Below are 18,974 nucleotides of genomic sequence, written 5' to 3' on the forward strand. Positions count from 1 at the left end.
AAATGTTGTATATATTTGATTTAAAGGCATCAATCTGGTGAATTCTGAGAGCCATGTTTTGATGGTAGAATATGCCTATTTCAACATCTTTGTGCTTTTTATGTGTGAAAAAGAATTCTCAGTACCATGAGCACCAAAGAAGACTGTAATTCATTCAGATTTACCAGTCCTTCAGAAACTTTCCACATGGATGAAGCCTGAGAGCTTGAAAGCTGATTCAACATCACAAAAAAGAAAAAGAAAAAAACTTGAAAACAACAGTACATAGAGATCTGCATAGAGATGTGACTATGAGCATTTTTATTTGAGAATTATATCAATTTACCAAATTTTTTATTAAACAAAATAAATTCTTTGAATGTCTTTCGGTGGCACTTTACATTTACACACATTTCCTTTATTAAATTCTGGTACAAACATGAAATTTTAATTAAGCAAAATGAAGATGCTCTGATGAAAACAGCTTTCTCTAAAGCTGATGATTAAAGTCTGCTTCATAAATAATAACTTAAAAAGGGTGATGCTGCTTGAGGATTTAATTTGTATTCATAACATTCACATGTTAAAGTACAACAAATGTTATTTATTTTGAAGGAAAAGTGCATGTTTGTGACTAATACCAAGAAATATAACAAGCCATATGCTGAGAGAATTCCTGACATAATTATTTTATTAGATTTTCTGTTTTTTTTTTGTGTGTGTCTTTCTACAGTATAAAATGCAGGAAATGATAACTGCTGCAGGTCAAACTATCATGCTGAAATCTTTGTCGACAAACAATATGCGCATTTATTACATTAACATTCAATCACTGATGAAATTAAAGGCAACCTGCAGAAAATATGCAGAGTGGTTAAACTACAGGCCCATTTATATTTGCTTATAAATGTTGAGGTTGCAAAAAAAAAAAAATTGTAAATTGCTTGACCATATGCCACATCTTCCTACTGGGACTGAACAGTGACTCACATTTTCCTGCTGGGACACTTAAATTTTCCATCAAGCAACACCACAAACACATTAACTCTCTCCACGTCCTCCATCACAAACCCTCTGCGACATACAAATAATCTGTCACATAAACCGCCCACAGAGCTGCAGGTCTGAGGCTGAGTATTTATCACTGATCTCAGGCTGTGCTGTGCTTCAGATGGACCCTCTCTGCCATCTGCCTGGTGCTGTACAGTGACACTCCCATCCCCAGTGTGGCCATCGTCATGGCGATGGGATCGATGAAACTGTTCTGTGGCTGCATGCGGACCTCGCCTGAGACCTGCCTCTGCAGACAGGACGGGCAGAAAGACGAACACAGACAGACAGACAGACAGACACTCAGTGGTTACACACACACCAGTCTGATCAGAGAACAGTTGAAGCTGACGCCACATTAAAGTCACAATGTATGTAATTTAATATGATTATGGCAGATTTTGAAGTGTTTTGTTTTTTGAAATAGCCTATGTGATGATTCAGGTCAAATTTGGTGTTCAGTGGTTTGGATCTTGGGATGGAGGGCTTCTAAGGGTGTGCACACCACTTTGGTCCAGACTGAAATATCCCATTTAATGAATGGATTACCATGAAATTTGAACAGACATCATCCTGAGACCCTGTGTCCTCATATGAGGACATCACATGATGGGTTTATCTGACCGGTTTACTTCATTCTACTTAGAATTCTACTTAGAATGAAGTATAAGTATAATACTTGACTTAATACTAAACCTGTTGTCCTTGTTTGTGGACACTTTTTTGTCCTCTAGTGGTAGTAGGAGCACAGTACACTAGTCCATGTAAAAACAAGATGACAGCCGTCTCTGCCAAGTCAATCTGCAGTTGATCCCAACTCAAAAGTGGACATTCCAAAGCCTGATCACATTTTATGCTTGAAACTTGTTTATTTATGATTAATGATGATAATGTTTGTAGTTTGATATGGCCACATATTTTACCAATTTTAGCAACAGTAACAAGCTAGGACTCTGTTAATTAGGAAGTACTCATTTGAGGACATTGGAACTTAATTATTAATGACAATATTTAGTTTTCTATAGTTATCAGATTCTACTGATCCCAAATAGCTAGGAGAAAATAAAAATGCATACAAAACTCCAGGTCTCAGGAGGATATACATTTTTCCCCTCAGGATTCATTGTAATAACTTTGGTGACTTTCCATCTGGTGACATCATCAGGTCAAAAATGGAATTTTCCCAATACTTCATGACAAAATACCTGCAAAACAAATGACATTCCTATCAGCCTTGGCTGTTCTTTGTGTTTAGTTTTTATTAGCAAACGTTAGCATGCTAGCCTAAAAAACAAAAATAGTGAACATGATAAAACATTATACCTGCTAATCATCAGTATGTTAGCATTGTCATAGCGAGGTTGTAAGCATGGCTGCAACCTCATCTCGTGAATAAAATCACACAAATTTAAAAAAAAATGAAAATTGAATTTCCTCTTGAGGGACTAATAAAGGAGTGCTTTCTTTTTTCTTTCAAAATGTTGCCATTGTACATTTCTGCAAACCACACGTACATTACATTCATACGTTATTATGTAGTGGACATGTTGAAACTCTAAGTATCAACAGTGCTGTGGTAAAAGTATGGTGGGGTTTAGGCACAAAAAACACTTGGTTCTGTGGTAAGGAAAAGCTCGTTTGGATTTTAAAGATATTGTTTTGATGGCATAATGACGTCTGTAGAAACCATCGATATCTCTGTAAAAACATGTGACTGGGCTGTAGCATGGTGGTGTTAGTATTTAGCTCAAAGCACTGCTGTGCATTAAGTGCAGCCTCATAGAGCTGGTAGAGTTGCTGTAGAGTCAGTCTGATTCATGCTATAACTGGCACCAAAGTGAAAAATGTTAAAATTCCGCACTTAGTGGCTTTAAATTGCCGAAAATTGTTATGATGTTTATGTGCCTTTCATGCTTGTAAAGCTTTTAAAGCCTTTAAAGACCTATGCTCCCCAAATGGTGTATTTCCTCCACACAAGGCTGAATCTGAACAGATTATATAACGTAACCTCCTGAGATGAGCTGCACCAGCTCACTGTAAAATATTAATGTACTTATCCAACCTCAATATGAAACATTTCTATAAAAAATGTATGAATACATCAAGTATTAACACAAAATACTTTCACTGAGTGGATTGATTTATTTGTACTCTCTAGATTAGAATGACTTATAATATGACATATTTCTCTGTGTAAATAATTTTCCAGTTGTGGAGACCAGTCAAATAAAATATAAAGACAGAAATAATACTTCTTTGCTCCCACCTGGAGGAGACGGAAGTATCCCGGTGTCAGTCGCCCCAGTCTGATGATCATTTCTGCTGCTGAAGCTCCTCAGACCAAACAACAACCTCCTGCAGGGGAAGAAACTGTCTTCAATCCTTCAATAGTTATTATGTCCAATAGTTAGTTCTTCATATCAGTTTTTCCCAAACTTTTTGGTTTTCTGACCCCTTAGAACAAAGCTGTTTCTACATGTAACCTGCTGTCACAGCTGTGAGTGCTTCAACCAAAGAGTGAATTTCTACTCTCAGATTATTCTATATTGATACTTTTTTATATATCTGAAGGTTAAAAGTATCCTGTATTTTGCTGAGGTAAAATCTGATAAAAAATATGGTAATTTTTCTTTCCCATTTATGATCTTGTGACCCCTGAGATTCATCTCAAGACCCTGTGGGAGTAACTCAGCTTGGGTGTCTACAGGTATCAGACACTTAAATTTAATGCCTTTTAAGTCCTTTTCAAGATAATATTTAATCACAGATAATGAATATGAAGGTAAGTGTGTAGTCCAGCACAGAGCATAGACTGTGTAAATAAAGGAGGCAGGTTTTATGTAGGAATATGATTATTAGAGTGAGTTAAATTAATCTACATTTTTCCAACAGGTAAGTATAAAGTAAAAGACATGATTAAGTTAGTGATAGCTTGAATCAGAAATGTGGACTTTCATGCAGAAGAGATTGACTTATTTTGACAAAAAGAAATACAAAGATGGATAAATGAGATTGTATTATTTTTTGTCACAAATTTTCAATGACTTTTAAGGCATAATATTCATATAATTAAATTTAAGACATTTTAACACTTAAGAACCTGCAGACACCCTTTACCTGACCCATGAAACCACTGGTCTTAAAAAAACATGTATATTTTTGGACATTTCACTGTTTATTTTATCTGCAAATAATCTGGAGTTAATTGAGCTACATCACAGAGAACTTTGTCTCTGGAAAAAAAAAAGTTTTTCCAAATTTAACCTTTCGCTCAGGTGATAAATGCAATTGTTATTCAAGAAATGTTATATTTTAACTTGCTTTTCATCACAAGTCATCTCTTTCATAAGAGATATTCTTTTTATAACTTCTGGAGTAACCAAACAGCCTTTCCACACGTTGAGGTTGCATGTAGAATCTACTGTCACCAGAAAAATACCATGAAATACAATTTTTATTCCTTAGTGTTTAGTCATGTTAATGTTTATCACCTGTAAGTACAGACAGAGGCAAATGAGTTATTTGTCACACAATTCTTAAACACAACAAAGTCATTACAGCTCCACTCAAGCAAAAGCTGTTAGAAAAATATCCCATTCTCACTGTTGAAACCTGAAATTTTTAAGTGCTTAAAAATCTAAAAAATTATGTTATTTGTATGTATTTAGATGTCTTAAGAATGTAAACATAAAACTGAGTTATATAGAAAATACTTGGAAGTCGTACCAAAAAACCAAAGAGCTTCTGAAACACCACCAGTAAAACAAAGTCTGTCTCGAAGTTTGATGGTAATGGATCCCCAGGGAGTTGACAAGCATCCATCAACACTCACCCTCACCTTTAACGACAGCGGCAGCAGCTCAGCGTCCACAGACAGACAGACAGACCGCATGTGAAGCCCCTCAGCAGCCTGAACAAACAGCAGCAGCCTGTCGTACTGAAGAGGCTCCTGTGTGTCCCCGCTCTTTTGTACAGTGTGACAGTGCCAGTCTGATGGGGCTCAACACACACTCACAAAGCTGCATGAAAAGCTTCGGCCTGTCAGAGATGATTTGGTCATCCAGCCAGTGAAATGGGTGAGAGCAGTGAGAGAAGAAGAGGCTCTGTGCAGCATGTTGCATGCTTGAGGGAACATGTGTGTTAATGCACTGCAGTGACTTATGTAACTAAAAAACACCATAGAAAAAAACCTTTTTATAAACTGCCCTAAATGGACCTTCTGGGTGGCACAAACACAAAGTAACTTTTGACATGAGCTTTAGCCTTTGCTGGACATAATTACTTTTTATGTTAAAGTGATGTAGTGGTTGCTATTTTGAGATTACATAAGGTCTTAGTTTCCATGATGCCACATTGATTGTTGTCACTGTTCATGTTGCTCCACTTGTTATATAAACAAAGCATGTTGAAGAATTAATGCATAGAATGATCTGAATGTTGTGGAAAAAGACAGTTGACAAATCAAATTCTTTAACTTTGTAATGTTTTATTTAGTCAATTTTTTTTTTGAGTTTTAACAGCTGCACTGTGACTCAGACATACTGAAATAAGACATGTTAGGCCACAAAGGCCTGTCAGTTCAATGTACTCTGTGTGTATGTGTGTGTGTGTGTCTTTGTGTGTTTGTAAGCAGGATTGGAGGTGGACTAGACTACAAGATGCTGATTGTGCACATCAAGTGACCTCATGTCTGCCTTTGCTGCCAAAGTCAAATGAAAACACGTCAGTATCTACAGACTCTGGGAATGAATTAGAAGCTATTAGAAATACAGGATTCGTGATAAGCACATTACTGTGCTGCAATGTTTATTTTGTTTTGAGTGTACATCATAGTCTATAAGATTAAATAAAGGTACAAAAACAATGAAAGACTGGTATTTAACATCAGTCTTTAAACGATACAGTGCTGAAGTATTTTGAGTCCTGTGTTGTGGTTCACACTTCCTCCTGACCTGCAGCCTTGATGGGAGCTCTGGCCAGCCTTAGTTTCACTCCTGCAGGGCCTGAAGCACCTGTTCTCTCTATAGACATCACCTGCCCGATGAAATGCTGAAACACAAAGTAAAACACCAGCATGTGTAATTCATCAGTGAGTATGTCTCCTTGTTGTTCTGCACAGCTCTGCATCACCAGCTGGTGAGTTAAGACCTTGTAGATACATTAGAAATAATGTCACTTCCAGCTTTAAGAGGATTTAAAGGAACAGTTCACCCCCAAATCAAAAATACATATTTTTCCTCTTAGCTGTAGTGCTATTTATCAGTCTAGACTGTTTTGGTGTGAGTTGCAGTGTGTTGGAGATATCGGCCGTACAGATGTCTGCCTTCTCTCCAATATCATGGAACTAGATGGCACTCAGCGTGTGGTGCTCAAAGCGCCAAAAAAATACATTTGAAAGCCTAAAAGTAATGTCTCTTTTTAGAAATCATGACCTGATTACTCAAGATAGTCCACAGACCTTGTTGTGAGCAGTTTCATGTAGGAAATATTTTCTTTCTATCAAACTACACCCACAGCTTTGTGCACCACAAGCCGAGTGCCATCTCGTCCCATTAAGGCAGACATGTCTATGGCTGATATCACCAAGACTTGGAAACTCACACCAAAACAATTTAGAGTGAAAGTAGCACTACAGGTAGGGGGAAAAAATAGGCTATGTATTTTTTGATTTTGGGGTGAACTGTCCTTTTAAGTTGGAAAAGTACATTTTTCACAGCCTCAGCACACAAAATTAACATATTACCAATACTTACTTCCTCAATGATGATTACTTCTTCAATGATTACTTCCCCCAAGTGTTGAGATTTCTGGCTCTTTTGTGAACCAGACACAACAAAGTTCCCCAAATTACACTGCAACTCATTTTGATGAAGTGGATGTGCACTGCCTAAGATATTTTTGCAATTCCTCCTTTCGGCCAGTAGAGGTCAGTAAAAGTCTGATTACTTCTTGACAGGAAAAAAAGAGATTGAACTAACTTGCTCAATATACTGTTGGTTTTATCTCCTATAGCTAAAATGACTGACAGTGTCTTAACATATCAGTGTTGAGTGTCAGAGAGAGACCTTTTTAGGAAGAACTGCAGCATCTTCATGCATTGGTTTGGGTCTGGATGATTCAGTGTATTTCTCCCTCTGTGCTTTCACTTCCTATGCAAAAAAAGAGGCAGACAAACATAAATTCATTTTTCTTTAAAGTGATTCTTTGGTACAGCAGTAATGACTTGAGGTTGTAACTGCAAACGCTTAACATAAACCTTCAGGATCTCATGATTTGAAGTCCTGGAAACGTAACTGTCCCATGACTTGGCTGTGAGCTCCTGCTGCTTCCAGCGAGACTTTATCTGCAACACAAAGGCAAATAAGCGTGAGTCAGAGAGCAAATTATGAAAACAAGATGTCTGCTGTGTCTATATGGAGTCCCAGAGACAAATTACTCTCAGTGACAATATCTAGCAATGTAAATTTACTAGAAAGCAACAAAAAATGTTTAGAAGCTTATGCAAAAATACCCTAATGTGCAAGATTTTTTCCAATCAAGTTTGTGCTGTAGTTCATGAAAACAAAAAGGATTCCTGAAAACACAGCATATTGCCCACAGCCAAACACATCTTCAGCTGACTTTCACACACTTTGTTTGGGTTGTTTAGTCTTTGTGATCACTGAATTAAACCCTCTGCACCTCTGTGTACATGAACTCCTCCTTGTCGATGTCATCCTTCTCCAGCTGCTCCAGAATGCTGTTTTGTTCTGCTACAGCCCTGCTTGCCGTATCCTCTGAGACCTTATGGATCGTACTCAGAGCCTCCTCATCAGGGGTGATCGGCCTCACACCTTCCAGACTCAGCTCCCTGCTGATCTCTTTCCAAACCTCACTGACCTACAGACAGAAGCTTCAATGCGTATTGTGTTTTGTATTAAAATTACCCTTTAACATGTTTGGAGGGGATATGTTAATAATTTTATAATTTAAATAAACACCAAAGAACATTTTGTTACATATTTGGCTCTGTGGCACTGACACTATCTCTATTTGACTCATTTTACTTCTTAAAGTAACACACACACTACTTTTTTAGCTCTGCTGTCAGAACGTAAAGCTCATAGTTAGAGAAGTTAAATGTGATTAGCCTGGTTCCAGACCATAGACCCCGCCCACTCAACTGAGTAGGCTTGCATCTCTGGTCTGGCATACTTCAATGAATTTGCGTTTTATCTCGTCCAAACGATGGACGGACCAATGAACGCTGGGGGTCTAGCGATTAGCCAATCAGCGCCACGCTGATGTCAAGCTGTACGCCGGTGGGTAACTGGAGAGGATAGCAACAATGGCGACCGCTACAGATCCTACAGACCACATTAACGATGCTATCGAGGTATTTTGCCACTACTCGCGTTAATGGAGGACCAAATTAAGGAAGCTGCTAAACTGGATTTAATGGCGATACGGCTGGGCGTGCACGACGACGGAGACATTTTAAATGGGCTATGCTCACTTGTTTTCGGCACCCCCGAGGCATGGATACTAATGACGTCAGATTCTGGCTGAGTCATTGATCTCTACTGATTGGTTAGGGAAAAAATCAAATTCCCTCCCCCTTGTAAATCGCCTTCAATGGAAGCGATGTGAGACTGAAGGTTCTGGGAGCTTCAGTCTGACACTCAGGCTAAAATGTGATTACAGTATCTTATCTATCAAATTATTCTGACGGTGTAAAAATCCTGATAGAAACCGGTACTAGTACAACAGATTTCATATCTAGCACGGGCATTTTCTTTGCTTAATAGACTGTGGTTCTACCTTGAAGTCCAGATATCTCCTGATGATGCTCAAGGTCACATAATCTTTTCCTGACAATCCAGGAAGGCCTTGAAATCCTGCCAAAGTAACATATAGTTATTTTTTACAGCATAGTTTTGCAAGAGAATTATTCTCTCTTCCTGAGTAAAGCTTTCATAAGTGCAAGTGTTAATGAATCCATTGGTTTTAATATTTCAACATGCTACTGTATATCTTCTCTGTGTTTATTGGGGTTATTGTGATTGGTCTCTAATGGTTTTTTTTGCTGCTCTCTTGGCCAGGCCTCCCTTGATGAAGAGACTGCTGAGCTCAGCAGGACTTACCTGGTAAAAAATAACTTACATAAAATAAATTTTAAAAAGTTCAGCATATATCGCTTTTTGAAAATGTACTATAGCCTAATGCTAATTTTGACTATCCTCGACTGTCATACTTTCCTGTTTATATCATTATTGTATTTTGCACTATAGTACTTCATAACTTAATAGATAATGAATCATATATTGACCTGCATGTCAAAACCACATCCACAGAGTATGAAAAGATTGTTCAAGACATTTTAGCCAAAATTAGGCTGTAAATGGTGCAAAAGCTTTGTACATCTACCACACATCCAAGACTATATAATAAAAACAGCATTATCTACATATTAACAGATGTATTGTTTGAATAAGTGACGCTGTATTTACTGCTGTATTTACTCTTAAAAATCTGCTTTACCAAGTTTGCAGAAGATGAGGTAAATCTTTGACCGCAGGTTTTCTGAAAGCTCCAGCACTGCTGCACTCGGTGTTGTTGCAGGAAATGACAGCTGAGTGTCCTCCTGCTGGTAATGACTGAGGATTGGCCTCTGGGGATCTCAAGGTCAAAAGTAAAAAAGCAGATAAGAGAAAAAGACATATGAATATCAGTTTTATTGTGAAAAAACTAAACAGTGTCACTGTAACTTTTAGAAACTTTGAGGTTTAATCAAACAGGATAAAACAGTGAAAAAAAATATGCTAATTTTGTCTTACTACTATTAGCAGATCCTTTGGTTGGTGTGTGTTGGGCCCCTAACTGACAGTATTACACACTTTGTCTTTCACTTTCTACAGTGTTGCAAGAAGAGACACCACCTGACATCCTTTAAACCGTTCAGCGAATGGCTGATGCCTGCTGATCAGTTTGACAAACCAAAACCTACCTGAAACATCCCAACCTCACTGCTCTGCAAACTGCCACATAGTGTTTAAACTCAATTCCTGTCACTGCCTCCGCCTTCATCAGTCAGCCTGACCCATGGCTGTTACCTTGTCACATTGTCAGTCACCTTACCTGATCCATAACTTAGACTCCCTTTTTACTTTTTCTTTTTAAAAACAGAATGACGAAGTTAGGGAATGAGAGGAAAGTTAAAGGCTGATATTTACTCACAGTCACACTTGCTGGTCTCATGTTCAGACAATCACTGTGATGATGTGATGGATAAGTGACTGCCATATTTTATAGATGTAAACACGTTTATGTACTTCCTCAAAGTCTTGTCATTGATCATTGTTGTTTAAAGTCTAGCTTCAGACTGACCTGCAATCCCTCCGTGTCTGGTTCGGCTGACTTTCAGCTTCTCCTCCTCGTCCCTCCACAGCTGCAGCAGGAGTCTGGGAGCCGTCTGACTGCCAACATCCCTCCAGCTCAGGATGTGAGACAGAGTGTTCGGGTTTTCACATAACTCCAGCAGGGTGGCAAGGACAATGCAGTGTACGCATCTGGGGCTTGACTGTTTGAGAGAGAGATGCTCAAAGTATTCATTATCAGTGCTTTACATTTAAGTGCATGTGGACACACAAATAGAATAACGACAGGGGAAGTCAATCAGCTACTTACCCTGAGTAAATCCAACACAAGAGACGCCCCACCTTTAGCCAAAAAATAATCTTCTGTGGTGTAGCAGCCCACAATACAAGACCTGATGGGACACAAACTTAAATCAGCTGTGGGGAATCAGTCAGTAAGTTTGTTCACCAAATTCTTTTTGGGCTGAAAAAGTGTAAAGTGTAGAAAGGTATAAAAGGTGTCATGATGACATAAATGACAGAGGTCAAGAGATCAAGAGGTTCTTAATGTAATATTAGAGTAAGAGCTTCATATGTTCTTTACTTTAATTTGGTTAATTGAGGGTGAAGTTAATTATGATACAAGTTTCTTTAGATAAAAGGAAAACTTCACCCACAAAATGACCATTTATATATCAATTCCTCACCACGTGTTACATTGAATTTATGGAAAAAGTTTGCTTTCTCATAGGCCTCCACAGTGAACGAAGAATCCAAAAAGGTGAACATTCTTGATGAATTGAAATAAACAGGGTATGTATTTCAACTTGTGCACTTTTCTTCATGAATTCAAGGTAACACTCGATGGGTTTTTGATATACAAATGATAATTTTGTGGATAAAGTATTTCTGTAAATTCAAGTTAAAAAACCAAAGTTAAAAAAAAAACAAAACATCATTCATCCCCCTCTTAAATAAATTGCACTTTTGTTTGAAAAATAAAAATGAAGATAAGAAAAAACACCAAAGACATGATCTCTGTGTCCTCAACAATAATTACATGCCTGAACACGACCAAGACTCGTTATGGATTAGATTAAAATCTGATTTCTGAAAACATGAGGACACAGGGCCAGTGTAATAGCCAGTTAATACATCAATCAGTCAAAGGATGCTGAGATTTTGCTGAACTGACCGCACACAGTCCACTGTGGAGAGGATGAGCTTGTTGTGTCCCAGACCATTGTAGAAATTGTTGCAGCCTTTCCTCAGGAAGTGAACTGCCATCTCAACTCCCTCTGATCCAAACAGCTCCTGTGCAACAACACAACAAGACTGTCAGCACGGCGATATTGTACAAAACTTTAAGTGAAAATGTAATGTTGTGATTCAAGCATCATATTATTTAGTATTTAAAACTGCAAGAAAATGGAATAACAGTATGTAATAATAATTTTTAAAAACTCTGGTTTTCACTTGAAACGCTAAAGCAAAAACATATCATTTATGAATGTGTTCCTATGTTTTGTGTTTAGAATTTGAAACTGTCTTTCTTTGGCACTGATCTTAACAGGTATTGTTTTATTTCTTAAAAAACTTGTCCATCTTTCAAACTAATCTGAAAGATGCTACAATCACATAAAAGTCATATAGAGGCTTTAAGTTAAACTTCTCAGCTGTCCACAGTGACTTCTGTAATTCAACAGGATGTAACAAAGTGTTTTTATCAGGGTCATCAGCTCAGTCTTACCTTTCTATGCATGTCACTCTCACACAGCGCTGAAAGTATCAGTTGAATATCTGACTTTATCTCCAGGGTGACTTCATCCTCCTCATCAGGACTTGCTTCCATCTGCATCAAAATCCCTGAGAAAATAAATCACATGTCTGTACTGACCATGTTTATTAATAAAAATGTTTCTGCTGATGTTGTGCAAGTTTTAATTAAATTTACCCAAGAGCTGGTTGATAACTCCTTGATCACAAAGGTCCTCATTGACTAAGTCTTCACCTGAAGACGTCACAGATCTCAGCACTCTGATACAATGTCGCATCTGAGCCTTCTTACTGCCTCTTCCCCCTGAACTGTGACTCTGACCAAAGAAAGGATCTGGAGGAAAGATAATAAGTATCCTGTTGTTTCTGGAGGACTGTAACAACACAACAATTTATCATAGTTTCTTCTTTTGAAAACCTGTTAAATAATTAATTCTAACTATGTTACATTTTTATTTTTAGCTGATCCACATTATCTAAGGGTGAGTGTGTAGGGACTCAGTGTTTTGTTCAAAGGCACTCTGACAGGTCCCATGGATGTTGGTGTTTGACCTCTGACCTTTCATACAGGACTGGCTCTCTGAAGCCTCTTGTTTGTCTCTCTCCATGTTTCACAGCATCCTTACCTTGTGCAACACACCAGTCCAGCAGGAGCAGCAGACAGGAGTTTCCCTGACAAGTTATATAGTCATCCAACATGAGCGGAGCGATGGTGGAGAGTGTGGCTAGCGCCTGCAGCTGGAGCTCCTCCTGCTGGACGGGGGACCACTGACGTGAAGCTGAGCGCCGCTCAGATGAGGATGCAGGCGGACTCACAAGCGTCAGAAGAGCAGGCGTAACTCTTTCCTCCTTATACAGCTAGGAGAAGAAAACATGGAGGGTGACACATTTAGACTCTTCGTGACAGTTACTCAAACAATATGAACTGAGTGTGCGAATGACCTGCAGGGCAGCTGAGTCCTTTGACATTATAACCAACAGATTCAACAGCAGCTTCTTCATTTGAAAATCTTCGTTATTGTAGGTAAGCTTGAGGTTGCAGACCAGGGGGTTCTGACTTTTCACTGCAACATAAATGAAGCATTTTGTTGTCACGAATACTGATAAATAACTCAAATTTAAAAATGAAACAGTGATGTATAAGGAAAGAGTGGCCTCACGCTCTGGAAAGGTGACCAAAGCTACGAGCTGTTTGGCAAATAAACTCTCCTGAAAATTAGAAACACACGTCAAGCAAACATTGTGGAACAAGTGGAACATTTTGCAAACCTTCTAAATATAGCAGTTATGAGTCTTAAAGAGCAGCAGCATTGTGTTTCCATTATACAGTTACCTATCCTGCACTCACATTGATCAGAGAGTTGAGATTTTCAGTGATGAGAGTTGTGATCACGAGCAGATCATTTCTGAGTTGGAGGTCAGAATGTCGGAAACCATTAATCAGCTGGTGAATAAATGCTTCTTTCAGAGATCTAATGAGCAAAGAAAGAGAACGTAATAAATTTGTATCTATTTGTACAGAATGAGAGCGCAAAAGTATTCAAATTTTTAAAGAATGGAAGATTATTAATTCTTGACTCATATATGTTCCTAAAAGGAGATTTAAATTTTAGGATTCTGTCAATTTAAGGATTTGTCTTCCTCAAAGAAATGAAAAGTCATCAATGAAGTCAACTTTACAAGCACACGATGTCCTCATCAGGCACCTTTGAAAACATGTTAAAGCCACAGGGGACACCTACATGACACACTCGATGCTGCTGAGCTGAGCAGTGGCCTCCTTGCTGCCTTTCTCCAGTAGGTTCCAGAGGATTTCGGAGGAGTAGAACAGGACCTGACCGGATGGGTCGGGCTCGTTCATGTGGAGACAGATCATCTCTGCTCCACGTGCATTCAGTATTAATGCACAGTTCATATCTGTGTTTGTAAAATGATATGCAATTAATGTGACCGATGATAAAACGATCCATTGACCTGCTGACATTGACACAAGGACACTTAAAAATCACTGTTTTGATTGTTTGTCTGATTATTTGGTCATTAGAAGATTTATGTTCTTGAGAGCTGGCTACTTTATCTAATGAAGGAGGTTGGACTGACATGTCTGACAGATCCCCTCCTACCTCCGTGGATCCAGATTAAAATCAGTTACTGACCAGAAGAGCTGGAGAGGATCTGAAGTGTCTGCAGGAGCTGCAGCTTGATGGCGGGCTGGTTCTCCAGAGCGGCCATGGAGAGGACCAACGTCTGAGCCAGGTCACTGCGCTCCAGCAGCTGTAGCCTGTAGCCTGGAGAAGTTGGCTGGAGCCCTGCAGATACACATTTATAAAATAAATAAATAAATAAATAACAGGTGTGAGCTACAAGAAACAAACTCAAGAGAAGACAAGATAAAAAATAATAAAACAGAAAGAAGAAGAAAAAAGTACATTCTTGTTTAAAAGTACCTCTTAACTGAAAATCGGAAATCAGGGAAACAACAACACCAATGACAAAAAGAGATACATTAATAAAACAGAAAGGAAAACTCAGTTAAGAAGAAAATTAGGACACAGGAAAGGTAGAATAGCAGTTTTAGTAGAAAAAAATGAAATGAAAAAAAAAAAAACAGATTAAAAAGACATCAAATTTAGAGCCTGACATTTCTGGAAGCAGTGCAGTTAAAAATGTAATGAAAACACACAAACAACTGTGTCAGTCATGGACAATGTTATTTGAAGAAGAGCTGTTATTGATCCCCAGAGGGGAAATCCAGGTTGAACAATAAATTTCACACACAAACACTGGCTGCTGGTACGGTAAAGAACTGATTTCAAGTATTACTATTTGTTTCCAAGACCCTAAATGGTATGGCTCCTGAATATATTTCCCACTTGCTCACTACTCAACCAGATCCCCAAGATGTTCAAGCATGTGTCCCCTGAATGTACTTAGAATTAAAACTAAATCAGGTGAAGCTGCATTTGCTCCCTGTGGCGCCTTTCTCTGGAACAAACTGCCGGATAAGCTGAGATCTTCTGCTACTGTATCTTTTTTTAAAAGCAGTCTCAGAACACTGCTTATCTCTCAGGCTTTTGGTAGTTAGTGTCTGTATTGTAGTCCATTTGTAAGTGTTAAGTGTATTCTATGTATGAGTGTGTAGATTGTAAGGCTTGCTGAAAGGTTATCTTATTTACGTACATATATGTTTTTCATCTAATTTGTTTAATGTTCTCTATGTTTTACTGTAAAGCACATTGAGTTTACCTGTGTATGAAATGTGTTGTAAAAATAAAATTGAATTGACTTGACAACTGTATTCGGCAGGATTGATTAGTCAAAGAAAGAAAGAAAGAAAAGAAAGAAACAAACACGAAGAAAAGACAAAAAGAGAAAAACAGACAAAAAGAAACAAAGGCACAAGCATGCCACCACAGAAGCCATGAGAAAACCTCACTCAGTGAAAGTCTAGAAAATTGGTTGTCAGAGTGGAAAATCCGAGGCTTTGGCTTGATGAAACCAGCCATACCCTCAAGCAGCTGTTTAGGAGCTACACAGCTGTAGAATGATCTCACACACTGAACTATGTGCTGTCTCACTTCAGCATCTGACATCCTCATCAGACAGCCTGCCAATAGAAACACATCTGTCAGAATCACTCGTCATCATCACTCCTGTCTTGAGAAATTGATGTCTTCTTTAAAGAACAAAATTAGTATATAACAATGTAATAAAAATAAAGAAACCTAGGTAAAACTACATAAGGGATTGTTATGGCTTGCATAAAAAGGTTTGGTCACTGTATTTCAAGTCCCACAAGCATGTGAATGCACCAAAAAACAAAACTAAACAAAACAAAAAACCCCAATGATAATGTACCTATGACACAAAATGGTGAGTAATCTCAGAAACCATCAACTAACGATGATAAAGCCTTTAGGGGCAACAGCCAATATTTGCCAATTATTAGAGCCAATATTACTGGGAGATCCGGTGTAGTCAGCGAATATCTGGGCCAAGACTTCCTCCTCTGTGCACCCTTTATTTTGGCCAATCTCTATTAACAGATATCTGCTCATGAACACAATTAAATATATTAAAAAAAAAGCTAATATAAAGCTAACTTGTTGGCAGGTAATGGCCGATGGGTTTTGAGACTGCATTTCGGCCAATGTGTTCTGCCTCCTCACAAAGACTGTTGCACAAATGAGATTGGTCAGTACCACTTGGACTACAAACAGAAATTAGAATGTTTCTGATATCAAAATCTTGTCCTGTTCCTTACAGATTCTGTATACATACACAGATACTTGTTTATAGAGTTTAGGTGCTGAGTGCCACAGACAAGGTAGTAAAGTCCTTTAGTATTGAGAAAACTAATGCATTGCTTTTGTTTCTTTGTGGGATTGTTTGACAGTAAGAAAAAATATTATAATGCCAGCCTTTCCCTTTAAATTTCATGTCTTCATCTTTATTTTCATAACATAAGCAAAGGATGGAAATAACTCTCTGCTAAAAGGGGAAAAAACATCTACAAGCCTATGGAGTGTTATTGAAAACTGTAAATTGTAATTTGATGTAAAACTGTGAAATAATAAGTGATTTGTGTACCCAGGTTAGAGAGGAACTCTATGACATCCTGAGTGTAGTTCTGCTCATCAGATACTTTCTCCTTCAGGAAGGGAAGCCTGAGAAAAACAACAGTGATGTTCAGGTGATGTCACAATAAAAGTACAACAGTCTTTTCCATGTATGAAATATTTGGGTTTCTTACCTACAAATTTGAAGTGCCTCACACAAAATGGGTACATATTCAGGGTGATCAGTCACTTTCTCAGCACAGATGTTGAGTATTTTGCCAATGCCTGACAGCTCCTTCAAAAGCTTGAAATAATTTAAGAAGTACTAACATTTTGGTGAGGCCTATGTGGAGATAAATCCCAGTGGGAGGGTAAGTGATGCAGGAAAGAGTCATCACAATAACTGGGGCTATTTTTGAACAGGGAAAATGCTGACAGACACAGTGATACAGATAAATTAGAGCCTTGGGAATGACATTTGGCTCTGTGTTCCGGTTGCATGAGAGCAAATCTAGTTCCATCGCTGTACCAGGGACAGTAATGAGGAAAATTTGACAATCTGCTGCAGTGTGTGATACATGAGAGAAATTTATTTTGGAAAAGAGAGACACTTTCTGGAAAGAGAAGCCTGCGCTATCAGAAGTGTACGTCAAAAGACTGAATCCAGAAAAAGGATACAAAGCCAATCTGGCTTCTCTTCAGTAGTTTCTTCAACACAAAAAGATGCCTCTCCTTCAAGTTAGCCTTTAGTACAAACAGAATGTACAGTTTAATTATCTCACAACTTTTTTAAAAAATGTACAATGACACTAAAGTTTAACTTACTGTCAAAGGATCTTCAAGAAGATGAATCACCTTACTGAGGTCAAGACTTTTAACATTGACCTGTTGAGAAATTACAGTTTAGGACGAACTTGACACTGTCTGTCTTCTTTACTGACAGACAAAATCAAATTTGTCACAAAAAATGTCATTTTATAAATGTATTGTGCCTATTCTGAAGATGTGACAAAGCATTCTGCATTAAAATATGCAAACATCTCATGTAATATTTGGTTGCATGTCCTCTAGTCCTTTTTCAGTTATTTGGCAAGCTACAACATTAAAGTCATCAGGAAATCAGGAAGTCACATTGAGATCAAGATCTCATTTACAAGTAAGACCTGAATACAAAGTGAAATAAATAAATACACATTCTAAATATCCTTGGTGTAGCTTTAAAAAGGCATAAAATACAGGCATTTCAAATAAAACTATATGCAGATATGTAAAAATATATATTTACGAAGACAACTTCATGACATTATAATTTATAATGTTATTTACAATTATAAATTAATGCATTCTGAAATATCATTTGCAAAGGCATAAAATGATAAAAACTCAAGCATACAATGTCAGACAGTTACACCTAAAATCAATGGAACCTATAACCAATTTTTCAAATTGCCTTATTGATATCATTGTATCAAGTTTCAGTCTACTCTTTAAATATCATGTTATTGTTGTTTTATCGTTGTTTTGGTTTTTATCTGCTGTCTTTTTTTCAATAAGCACTATAAAACTTTTGTCATTGTTCAGAAAAGTGCTCTATAAATAGTTATAATACAGTGTAACAACGACAGAGCCCATGTTGGCTGCATAGTAAATAGTTGCCTTTGTTACATTTTTCTTGATACATTTATTTAAGTAAGATTTTGAATGAAAGAGTTTCAATGTAATAGAGTATTTTCAAACTGTGATATTGCTATATTTACTCAAAACTGCACCTACCTCTGCCTCTGTAAACTGATTAATTTTAACAGAGAACAAGAGGAGACACTTCAGCAATATAACACGCTATGTTAACCCTACAAAGACAGACTGTTTACCTCCTGTGAACGCTGGTTCTTATCCGATGCATGAATGTCAGGTTTTCTTCTGTGCACAACTTTTCTTGAATCCATGTCCAAATGTTGAGAAACTTCTCGCTTCAACGTCTTACTTTAAAAAAAAAATGTCGGTTATTCTGAATTTTGCCTCATGAGCTGTGGCTCCAGTTGGGTTAACCGTAACGTTAAGTCCAGAATCTGTTATTAACATAAATAATCGGTCCAACTTTACTTTCTGACGTCGGTGTTTGTTTGCCAATAACAGCTCGAGTTGTTTAACGTTATAGCGACGAAACTCCGAGAAAAATCTGCACAAACTCTCCGTTTCGGCTCCTTTTGACGTCGCACCGAGCCTAACGGCGTATAACGTTACTACCGTTGCCATGGTTACCGCGTAGTACGGC

At 37.8% G+C, this 18,974-nt stretch overlaps 1 protein-coding gene across 4 annotated transcripts; it reads right to left on the reverse strand.

Annotated features, from left to right (window-relative positions):
- Window positions 1–277: 277 nt before the first annotated feature.
- LOC125905105 (cilia- and flagella-associated protein 69-like) lies at window positions 278–18,954 on the reverse strand. Of its 4 annotated transcripts, none has more exons than XR_007451620.1 (24): window positions 18,571–18,954; window positions 17,525–17,584; window positions 17,378–17,443; window positions 16,894–17,003; window positions 16,731–16,807; window positions 15,649–15,747; window positions 14,297–14,449; window positions 13,883–14,057; window positions 13,489–13,612; window positions 13,083–13,349; window positions 12,767–12,998; window positions 12,319–12,474; window positions 12,115–12,230; window positions 11,560–11,678; window positions 10,696–10,777; window positions 10,396–10,588; window positions 9,550–9,687; window positions 8,830–8,906; window positions 7,711–7,908; window positions 7,286–7,372; window positions 7,095–7,178; window positions 5,982–6,078; window positions 3,296–3,384; window positions 278–1,279 (listed from the first exon to the last, which is right to left on the reverse strand). XR_007451620.1 is itself a non-coding variant. In XM_049602968.1 (23 exons), the coding sequence occupies exons 1-23, from the start codon at window positions 18,643–18,645 to the stop codon at window positions 5,965–5,967; spliced, it is 2,778 nt and encodes a 925-aa protein (XP_049458925.1). In that variant the 5' UTR covers window positions 18,646–18,954; the 3' UTR covers window positions 5,804–5,964. The 4 variants fall into 4 exon arrangements, 2 of the variants coding, with proteins under 2 accessions (XP_049458925.1, XP_049458924.1); XR_007451619.1 differs by having other exon boundaries at window positions 15,577–15,747; XM_049602968.1 differs by lacking the exons at window positions 278–1,279; window positions 3,296–3,384 and having other exon boundaries at window positions 5,804–6,078; window positions 13,083–13,204; window positions 13,301–13,349; window positions 15,577–15,747.
- Between the last annotated feature and the right edge of the window lie 20 nt (window positions 18,955–18,974).

The sequence above is a fragment of the Epinephelus fuscoguttatus genome, linkage group LG17 (assembly GCF_011397635.1).
Source record: "Epinephelus fuscoguttatus linkage group LG17, E.fuscoguttatus.final_Chr_v1".
Classification (NCBI taxonomy): domain Eukaryota; kingdom Metazoa; phylum Chordata; class Actinopteri; order Perciformes; family Serranidae; genus Epinephelus; species Epinephelus fuscoguttatus.

What these genes read in the sequence shown, in the direction of transcription:
- LOC125905105 (XM_049602967.1), bottom strand. Translation starts at nt 18,645, where the DNA reads ATGGATTCAAGAAAAGTTGTGCACAGAAGAAAACCTGACATTCATGCA. An exon ending in TCCACAGTGGACTGTGTGCG is followed by an intron (nt 10,778 to 11,559) that starts GTCAGTTCAGCA and finishes GTGTCCCATCAG; the next exon opens with GTCTTGTATTGTGGGCTGCT. An exon ending in CAGACACGGAGGGATTGCAG is followed by an intron (nt 9,688 to 10,395) that starts GTCAGTCTGAAG and finishes TTTGACCTTGAG; the next exon opens with ATCCCCAGAGGCCAATCCTC.